The sequence below is a fragment of the Mugil cephalus genome, chromosome 7 (genome assembly GCF_022458985.1).
Source record: "Mugil cephalus isolate CIBA_MC_2020 chromosome 7, CIBA_Mcephalus_1.1, whole genome shotgun sequence".
Taxonomy (NCBI): domain Eukaryota; kingdom Metazoa; phylum Chordata; class Actinopteri; order Mugiliformes; family Mugilidae; genus Mugil; species Mugil cephalus.
In genome coordinates this window covers 1,653,640-1,664,466 of record NC_061776.1, presented here as the reverse complement: position 1 = coordinate 1,664,466, position 10,827 = coordinate 1,653,640, and the positions used below count along the sequence as shown (strand labels likewise).

The following is a 10,827-nucleotide window of genomic DNA, read 5'->3' as shown; positions in this document are numbered from 1 at the left end:
CATAAGATCCCAGTCTGGCTGCAAGAGCTCAGGACTTTTCTACAAACAACAGTAAATAATCAGTGTCTTTAGTTTAACTCTAATTGGAGTTTGAATTGACTAATCGCTCGCTGATGTGTCCTAGATCTGCTGATTGCTGATTGCTTGTCTCTTCTCTTCAGAGACCTGATTACTCCCAAAAAAAAAGGTGTTAATTATCAGGAAGGAAAGAAAACAGAAGTCACGTGGTGTGTCACGGTTCCTGGAGGTCGTGTGAGAGCTTTATTTATACAAAAACAAGGTGAGTACAGTCACGTTCCAGTCTGAACCCGGATACCATCAAACTACTGTTAAACCCACTCAGCAGCTACAAATACAGGAACAGGAACAGAAGTATGAAATGAGACAGGAGAAGAATAAGACTCTGTACTAAAGGTTAATAGCAGCAGCGCTATGGAAGCTAAAGCCTCTAAAGGTTATATATTATCTGACGACTGAAAAGTTAAAAATGGCGGTGGCCTCCGCGTGCTCGCTCAGCTTTAAAAGAAACTATAAACATCAAGCAGCAAAACAATAAGTTAATTAAATAAAACATTCATTCAGCAAAACGTAGAAGTGCCCAAAAAAAAAACAAAAAGCTCAGACCACCTTAAATCCAGCACACTCACTTCCACTCTAGCAGCTACTGTCTAGAGCTGACGCGTTTCTCTGAAGCTCATGCAAAGTTTCATTAGTTTATGAGTCGGTTAAACTGAAGGAGGAATGTGCACGAGGTAGCGCCCGTGGATTCCTCCGTTCTATCATTTTTGCGTTTAAACATTTAACCCAGTGTAAACATGAAGAGCTGGAACAACGAGCATCGTTGATGCCACCTGAGGTCCAGTTAAGGCTCTTCACCTCCTTTCTACCCGAGCGCTCACTGATGTTGCCTCCTAGCACCACGAGGTCCCCCCACCTCCTCCCCCCCCACTCTGCGTTCAGAAACCAGTCTGACGTCGACTCCGCGGCCCCGTTCAGACCTCCAGACCTTCAACATCCACCCTGAGAGATCTGATCTGCACCCGGTCCACCACCTCCAACTGCCCCCTCCACAGATCACTGTTCACACCTGGACTCTGGAGAGGCTGGATGTCAGCGTGAAGGTCTGAACGGGGCCGGTGTTAGTTTCTTTTATCTCTTCTCAGGCTCCTCAGAGACCAGCTGAGGCCTGGTTCACCCTCCCAGTTTTTGGAACATTATATTTACATCCACATAAAAGACCAACATTCTTCACCCTTCTCTTAATTAACCCACTCGTCCTCTCTTTCCTTTTCCGTGCAAATTAAAACTCATCTGCACCTGTTAACGACCACCACTCACAAATTAGCCAATCACACACAAACCTTGGGAACTTTGAATCTAAAACTACTGAACATGTCACCGGCTTTGATGTGGACCAATCACAGACCTTCTCTCTAACTCCGTTCACAACTTCTTTTTTTTTTTTTCCCAGTGTCCTGCTTCGTCTTTCGTGTCAGATCTTTCCTCTACTTCCTGTAATCTTCTGTTATCCTGGTGGCGCCGGCCTCCTCCACAGGCCCCTCCCTCTTGGATTCCATGGCGACCTCGGTGTAGGTGATGCCGGCGGACCCCTCCCCCTTGGCCTGGCCCTGGAGCTCGGCCTCGGCCTCGGCCCCCTCCTGGCCCTCGGCCACGGCCCGCTCCTTCTTCAGCTTGATGCGGAAGGTCTCCTTGGTGGGAGCCTTCTTGGCGATGTTTTCCTTCAGCCTCTCGCCGGACTGCTTCAGCCGCTCGCCGGCCTGGTGCATCTTCTCCCGGCGCTCGGGGGGCATCACCTTCTCGCCCAGGTTGTGGAACCTGGTGCCCAGGTTGCCCTTGGTTTTGCTCATGTTCTCCTTGGAGAAGGCGGCCTTCAGGGACTCCGTGCTCTTCACCATGGACTTCTTGAGTCGAGCGGCTCTGGAGGGGTCGGCGTCCTCGGCGCTCAGGCCCTCCTCGTCGGAGGAGAGGTCGGCGGGGACGTCGTAGGTGTCGGGCTCGATGTCCAGCCCCTCCAGGCCGAGTCCTTTGGGAGACTTGGTGACGGCCACTGAGGGGATCTCTGTCTCACCCTGCAAGGAGAGGAGAGACATTTAATCTGGAGATCTACCTCAGACCACATGTTGCCAAGATGCAAGTTAAACAACAACGTCTGGAGGTTTTGGAGGCTGCACTATGGCTCATAAGCTCCTCCCCCTCCACGTTAGTGTCAACTAAAACACTAAAATACACATCAAATATGTTTTTTCAAGGATTTCAAGGTTTCTGTCATTTTAGTTGGTTAATTTAATGTTGATGAATTTTTTTTTTCGATTTCATTTGTTATTTGGCGCTATAGAAACAGGCTGTGACATAATAGCGACCACCAGTTGCCATGCCAACCACTCCGTAAAGTTTTCAAAATAAGTTCAGTGTGTAATCCAACGTGTCCTCGTAGCTGGTGAAGGTAGATCAGCATTAGCATTAATTAAACCAAAACGCAAGTGAGTCTGAAGGAAGCGTGGGGGCGGGGCATCAATATCGTGGCCCCGCCCTCATAGCTCACTGATCAGACTCTGGTTCCAAAGCCACAAGATGGCGCCGCCCATATCCCCATGAAAATAGCTGTACTTATTTGTCTTTTGCATCCATCACTGCACTAAGCCCCGCCCAACCAAACCGATTGGCTCTGATCTGGCCACGCCCATCAAACCGAGATCAGTCTGTCTCTTCCAGCCATCATGGATAAATTACTGTGTCTAATCGAGGAGATGGAGGCTCTGCTAGCATCATGAACATGAACCTCATCACCATCATTTACATCTGGACACAGCTGGGAGTCTATGTGGTCAAAAAACGTTTCTATGTATTACGTTATATATTTTTTAGTTAACGTTAATGGACTAAAATAAGATTATTACTGTCACAGTTATTGTCTTTTGATTTTTGCAAATTTTTCCTCTTTCTTTGTTTTGAAATAATCAAAAAAGTCAAACCTTGTTTTGATGCGTTATAAGAAGTTAAAATGAGTTAAAATGATTAAAGTGGTGGCGGGCCGGCTCCACCTGCTGCGCCCTACAGGTGACTTTGGATGTGAAAGCCAATTAATCCTAATTAAGCTGTGGCCACCTGTGATGATGGCGCTCATTAATCAGGGAGGAGGCGTCAGAGCGCGTCCAGACACAATAATTACAGCGGCGTGTTGGGAATGTGGGTCAAAGAGCGTTTTAATAACCTCACTGGTGACGCCAAGTTCACAGGACGTAATTAAGTTAAGAACAACCGGGGACTCATCAAAGTCTCGTTACACTTTACTGAACAAACGCTGAGAGACAACGAGCCTCAGACAGAAGATGACACCGAAGAGACACAAAAAAACCCACAAAGAAATACACAATAACCTAAACGACATAGTTTATAAGCACAGAAAGATACAAAAGAACTCTGAGGTAATTTGAAATGACACCAAGGAGACACAAAGTATGAATAATGCATATAAGCAACTGAAAAACAACCTACAAAGAGACACAAAACAACCACAATGAGACACAAACCTGCACAAATAACTCTCAACACTGAAAAGTCAACATTAAAGACACAAGATGGCTGCAAAGAAAGACTCCACGACAACAAAGAGACACAAAACAGCCACAAAGAAATATATAGTGACCTCAAAGAGACACAAAACTGTGCAAAATGAACTTAACTGACCACAAAAAAGACACAAAACTGCCACAAAGAAATATTCCACAACGACACAGAGACACAAGATGACCACAAGCAGACACAAAACTATGCAAAATGGATGGACAACTGCAATCAGACTACACAAAGACACAAAACAAGCGCAGAGAAATGGGAAGTTACTGCACAAAGTGACCAAACACAACCACAAAAGACACACAAACAGACACAAAATGACCACAAAGAGAAATCCCATGACGACACAAACTGCAAACTGAACACAAAAAGACACAAAACTACCACAATGAAATGGGAAATGACTGCATAAGGTGAGCAAACGGGACCACAAAGAGACACAAAATAACCACAAAGATCACCTGGTGACACAAAACAGCTTCAAACACAAACTAACCACAAAGGGACAAATAAACCATTGAGCCGATGACTCTGAGCTCGGTGCAGTGAATATTACACACAGATACACACAGATACACAATGCTGTGTGACCTCCACTGATTGTGTTTGTCAGTTCTGCGTCTCACAAACATCACAAACCAGAAGCTGTGAACTCCTCTAACACTAAAACTAGACGTCGTCCTCTAACGTCCAGGGACGTAAACACCAACGTCCCCACGTCCAAACCTGGAGCCATTTATCTTTTCCTTATTACCCCCCCCGTCCCCCCCCCCCCCCCCCCCCCCCCCCCCCCACCATTATTCAGCCGCTGTGTCTCTAACAAAGCGTCCTCCTGGTTGAAGCTGAGGTTCTATATTAGGAGACGACCGGAGGCCTCAGAATAACCGACAGCACATCAGTCATGAGGAAACTCAACACGGGAACCGTCTCCTCTGCAGGCGCGACCCGACTAAACCTGGACCCAGGGTTCAGAATACGGATCCATCTACTGTACTCCACAATCACACATTCATATATATATATGTGCATAGCTTAGCTTAGCATAAGGGAGAAAACAGGTGAAAGCTCAATGTCTAAACAAAGACAAAGCTGAAGGAAGGCGACTCAAAGAAAAACCTTGAACTGGACCTGGACGACTGAGAACAGTCACAGACGTTAGCTTAAACTAAAAGCGTGACTTGCGACTTTAAAACTAAAATATCCCCCGAAGAGAGTGTATGTTTGCTGCTACCACTTAAACGTCCGAAGAACTGAATTCATCTTAAAATGATTCGTCACTGGTCTTAATCTCAGATAAACTAACTGTAAAATTTACCCAAATGGATGAACATTAATATCACAAATGACATTTACTATTTGTATTATTTTACTTTCTACTTCTGGCTCATTACATCTCAGAGGCAAATATTGCACCGTATGATGTAGCTAATGCCTGGTTATGCCTTCAAGTCACCTAAAAGTCCATGAGAAATGACATGAGGCAGTGTCACACAACTGCCCACGACTTTTTTGTCTATTTCTCTTGTTATCAGCTAAAAGCCAAAGTTTACTGTGATGTCTCCAACTACTGAAACCATGGAAACGTAGCGCAGAGCAAAACCGACTTCCGCTATGACTCTATGTAACATATATCGATAGTATCGATACCATGGCTAGTATCGGTGTCGGATCGATACTGGAGTGATGAGATTGATGCTTTTGTTCCAGTTTCTCTTCTATACATCCAGTAAATTACTCCTCATAGAGTTAATGTAGCTTCTCTCTAAGTCTCCATCCTCACCTGTAGTAAAAGGTGGACATGGACAGAGTCTGACACTAAATCCTAGTATCACAGCAGCGTCACACAGCTGGAACTGATGCTGTCATTGAAATGTGTCGATACCCAGAAGAGATGCAGACTCTGTTCTTTGGAGGAAAATGGATGAGTCAATTTTCATTCCATTGTTCCATTTTCTTGCTTTTCACCAATGACTTTTTTTTTCTAAAACAACTGTGTGTAGTAAAAGGGATTAATTAAATAATTGTTTTATATTGTAATTAGGTAATAAAAACAGGATTATTTGCCTTAAATATTTATCCTGTGTTTTATCATAATCAACTAATAATTAAAGGCAAAATTACAAAGTTATTCAGTGATTCAGTGACTCAGGAAAGTCTGTGTGGGACTGATTAGTCAAGGTGCTTCACAAAGACAAGAGAAATTACATTAAAATCTTAAACATTAGCCTTATTAGCTAACAGTAACTGATCTTAGGCATAAAGCTCAGCGATTATTCATTTGCTGTAATTTGAATATTCATTTAGAAAGCCCACGGTTTGACGGTAAAACTTTGAAAATCTCCGTAAACTGGATGAAACCTTTGTTGTTCATTATCAGAATTGCAAAAAAAAAATAACACAAACCCTATAATTTTTCACGATTTGTCATGATACAAATGATTTGTGGTTAAGGTAAAACAGTATTTGGATTAAAACCAGATAAACAAACAGCGCGTCTCATCACGACGTTTTGTCGACCCGTCCATCCACCCCGACCTCCTCGATGGAGATTTGTGTGTCCTGCCGCCAAAAGCTGAGGCGACCGGGTTGGACATTGACACCAAAGCATCTGCTCAACGGTGGGGGGCGATTTATGAATCACATTCTGACATTGGAAGAAGTGACGTGAGCTGAATTCAGGCCGGAGGACGAGGACGGGTCTGAAATAAATCTCATGCGTTCATGCACATTCTCAGTATCTCTGCACAGTTTAAACCGAGATTCATGTAAACGCAAAAGAAACAATAAAGTCGCTTTAGTTGGGAGGGTGAGGGGGCTCATTGAGTTTGATTTAATTGATCATTCAAAAAGTTATAATTGTCACTGATTGTGAAAACAATTGCTGCTAATGAGTGGAGGGCCCTGCAGAGACTCAGAGACGGAAATAACAATAATAACAATAAAAAACTAACTGATTTTAGTGGAAGCGCAGTTTAGACTTGATTTTAACACCAGACACCTGACTGAGACTTTATTCACCCACAAGGGGAAAAACCTTGGCCTCTAAAAACAAACAAAAACGTCACTCTTGGGAAGCACTAATAAAAAGAAAAGTAGGTGAAGATGGTAAAAAAAAAAAAAACATATTATAAAGATGGTAGATAAATGAACAAGAAGCAGTAATGTGGGTGGAGGAGCGTTCACATTAATAACATGGTGTTATCTGTTACAGGAAGGAGAGTAGCAGAGCAGCTGGATGGAGTTGGGTTATGAATGAAGTCCTGTCGGCCAATGAGAAACGAGGACGTCTCCAGATCCTTAAACTAAATAAATACTGTGTTTCCTTTTGGATTTTGGAATTTTCTTGGGACTTCATGTGATTCCTCATTAAACTAAATATTATTGTCCTTTCGTTTGGGTCCCAGGTCTTAGCTACAAAACCTCCCAAACCAACTCCAGTTGGGTTTATGTCACTTCCATCATTCTCCTTCTTCTCCTTTGTCAAATAAGCCTCATGACTGGTTTTGAGCTCCAGTCTTTTAAAAACCTTTTTTTGATGTAGTTTCAGGTTGACTGATCCGCCGTCTCTCTCTACTCTGACCCCTGATGATAAGCTGCCATTTCAGACCCTGATTCAGGCCGACAGCAGTTTATGGCGTGTTCCCGCTGGCAGCGACGGAGAATGTCGAGATCCCAGAATAGGAGCCTGTGTCACGGATCCACAGCAGCTGTTGGCTGCACATAGAGCTCCGGTTTCTATTCTGAACCATCCAGACGCTGGTGAAGACAGAAGCTCCATCTAACACCGGCTGCCTCTGAGCGTAAAGATGACCGGTCAGGGCGGCCATCTGCCTCTGACCAGACTCGATTTCACACCAAGTCTGGTATAATGATAATAATAGTTTTACCAAAACCTGTTCAGCTTAACAAGACGCTTTCAAACTAGATAATGTGTCTTTAAAACGTGATGCACACACTCCACCTACGACCAGTGACCTTTCAACAACGTTGGGCTTCCACGAAAAGAAATTAAGATTTAAAAACTGGATCCAAACCAAAATATGATCGACCCAAACTGTCCTCTTCCGTTTGATGACTAGCCATTGTTGCTACTAAAATGCTAAATAGTTTTTGTTTGGCATGAAGTCATTGCCGTGATTAACTGGATGGAGGTCAGGGTGGATAGATGGGTCGACAAAACATTTGACTTTAACTTGGACGGATGACAGAGCTCCTCCTACTGCAACAAGTACTTATTTAACTTGTGTTTTTAGCGTAAAAATGTAAGGATTTCTGTTATTTTAGCTCAAAACGCCGATGGTGAACAACGGCTTTTACCATGAAAAATCCTGTTCGTCATCCAACCAAATGTTTCCACAGAAAGTCCCTCCAATTTAATGCTATTATTCGGCACGAGTACTCGTTTCTTAGACAAAGTGTTCTGGTTTACCTCCAAATTCTTCACGTTAAAAGCCTCAACAGGAATATTTGCTCAGTCCAACGTTGCCGTGGTTTCTAGTGTCACCCCATAATTAGTCGAGTGTTCAGCCGATTGCCATTAAAACTCTGAAGTGAATCACCTTGCTTTCCTACGCTTCAGTCGACCTGATTAAGGTCGTCCACACTCTGGATGAGAGCGTCGCCACTCGACGCGAGCACGCTTTTCTGTAAATTGCCAGTGTTGCACAGTGGAGGGCTCTTAAAGGCTTCAACTTAATCCGCCCTTCATTTCCTTGCCCTCTCACTGCGTCCACTGGTCTAATGAACTCTGAGCTGAGATCTTGCGGCATGGCACGGTGTACTCTACTTTATCTCTGATGCTTAATTGAGCCCCAGTTGCACATAAACAGAAACTTTGATTTCTTAAGGATATTTTATGTAGTTTTCATTGACTTCCTGAGCTGTGAAGGAGGTTTTTGGACTGAAATGGTTACGTGACCTCTTGAACCTGATTTGACTAATTATAATTGTCAATCAATTAATCCCAACCTTTCCCCCAAAGCTTTGTCCCCTTGGAACCCTCTGTCACAGATATTCAAGATCTCAAATTATTGCAGAAGTCAAACCACCACGGCGACACCTTGGACCTTGTCTCACCTGGTAGATGACGACTCTGAACTTGTTGCGGGTGAGCAGCTCATCCTGCGTCGTTTCAACCTTTTTGACCCGGACGTTTTGCTTCTCGACGCGCGCCCGGACCTCCTTGACGTTGGCGCTGACCTTGCGGGTTTTCTGCAGGAGCTTCTCCACCGTGCCGCTGGTGTCCGTGTGGTCCTTGGCCAGCTTCAGGACGTCCCCCTGGATGGTCTTGATGTTGTTCTCCAGGTCCTGCTGACGCTCCTCCATGCGCTGCTGGCTGGACTGGACGTTGTCGATGATGCCGGCGACGCGCTCCAGCAGGGACAGGATGGTCAGGGCGCTGATTGGGTTGCCGGCCTCGTCCTCCACCCCGATGATCTCCAGCTTCTCCTGGACGCCTGCCGTGCGATACTTGTGCTGATCCATTGCAATATTTCGATGAGTCGAGCTCTAAACCTCTTGGATTTGTCCTAAACTTGATGAAAAGTTGCAGATTTGTGGTTAACTTTTAGGGGAAGGGGTTACCAGGAGGGACACAGGAGAATGGAAACACCCAACCGCTGTGACCCAAACTCAGGTCTGAGGACAGGAGAGAGGGGGAAACTCCACCTACCCCCTTTTAAAAAAAGGCTTCAGGGTCCAAAGGGAACCAGGATTCAGCCCCCATCGGGATGTGGGCCATCCGATAAACTCAGAGGGGAGCGGCAAAGCTCACACGAAACCCCCCTCCTACTAAAAATAAAAACTCTTTGTAAGGAGACACCCTGACATTTTGGGAAGATGCAGAGCAGGGGCTGATGGAAATCCCCATCCAAGTCCCGCTCTGCTTTGTTAGACACATGCAGACGGATTCCTAATTTTCCGCTGTTTGCTCATACGCTCGCGCAGCAGCTGTGAAACATGTAAATCAACAACAGCTCGGGAGTCGTGCCGCAGCGCCGCAGTGACAGATGCATCGAAGCCACAGCGCAGGAATGTTTTTCAGGGGATTAAACGCTGCAGCTCTGCCCTTTTTACTTTCCCCCGGGCACCAGAGTCCACACGTTGGCTGAGATTGAGATCTGCAGCTCTTTATAGCGATGACTGACGGCTCCAGAGCGTGAGGAGGAGAATCAGAGTCACAGTATTTTTACTCTGACTCCTCTGAACCACCACACAGGGCGGTTTATTTAATGGACCGTTAATGGACGTTTGGTGGACGTGAAGCTTTCTTTGGTAAATCATATAGAGACTTACCTGTAGTCAGTTTAGCAGCAGTCTGAGGTTTATGACCCTCACCTGCCGCAATTATTATTATTAGTATCATTATTTTTATTTCATCTTGAGAGTGAGGCTTAGTTTTACAATCACATGTTTAAATTCATCATACATATTTAATCGCAGAGAAGATTAGATCCAGAGCAGTCAATCTACTTAAAACAGTATCGATCAGGGCGTAAGACCCAAAGTATAAAAGGTCCTGGATATTAATTAATAATTTAGTACTTGGACGCCACAGTGACCAGTAAATAATTTAACAGCAGGACTGATTAAGGACCAGAATGCTTTCTCGCTAGCTAGCCAACTATGCTGATTGCTCAAAGAAGTTGTGTAGATGTCTTTTATTTTACTTCACTCAATGCTTTATTTCATCACTGCTCTTAACAATAAAATACAACGACGCTAAACCTAATGTTTGCTTACTTGTAGGTTACTTCAAATGGCAAATTTATGAGAGTCATTAATCACATGCTGCGTTAAAGTGGAGCTCGTGAACTTGTTTCACACAAAATGGCGTTTAAATGGTAGAAAAAGCCGTAAGAGAGACGTCAGTTAGCAAGCTAACGGCCAGGTAACGTGAAGGCGTAGGAAATGCAAAGTCATAATGAAACGAGGGGGCAGAGTTAGCTTCTCAGCAGCGCCATGCTAGGCTAACACAGCTACGCAGGTCAAAGGAACCAAATAAGGGGAAAATGTGAGCTAGATACACTTAAATTAAGGTGACCAGATTTCTGAAATGGAATCTGGGGACATTTACAGTAATTAAATGTTATCAAGATAAAATGAAGAAACAGGGACAATTATGGTTACATTTATTTTGATAAATTTGTTCATATTTTAATAAAAATTTTTGTTATTATAGTTTTTTATTATTAAAAATAAATCTGTTTGTTTGTTTGTTTGTTTGCATCG

At 44.1% G+C, this 10,827-nt stretch overlaps 1 protein-coding gene across 1 annotated transcript; it reads right to left on the bottom strand.

Annotated features, from left to right (window-relative positions):
• Positions 1 to 227: 227 nt before the first annotated feature.
• Positions 228 to 9,284, bottom strand: cavin4a (caveolae associated protein 4a). Its single transcript, XM_047590001.1, has 2 exons — positions 8,674 to 9,284; positions 228 to 2,090 (listed from the first exon to the last, which is right to left on the bottom strand). The coding sequence occupies exons 1-2, from the start codon at positions 9,079 to 9,081 to the stop codon at positions 1,506 to 1,508; spliced, it is 993 nt and encodes a 330-aa protein (XP_047445957.1). The 5' UTR covers positions 9,082 to 9,284; the 3' UTR covers positions 228 to 1,505.
• Between the last annotated feature and the right edge of the window lie 1,543 nt (positions 9,285 to 10,827).

Bases quoted from the DNA above. Each gene is read 5' to 3' on its own strand.
- cavin4a (XM_047590001.1), bottom strand. From the start codon at position 9,081: ATGGATCAGCACAAGTATCGCACGGCAGGCGTCCAGGAGAAGCTGGAG. The intron at 2,091-8,673 runs GTGAGACAAGGT...CTCTCCTTGCAG, and splicing joins TCAGAGTCGTCATCTACCAG to GGTGAGACAGAGATCCCCTC.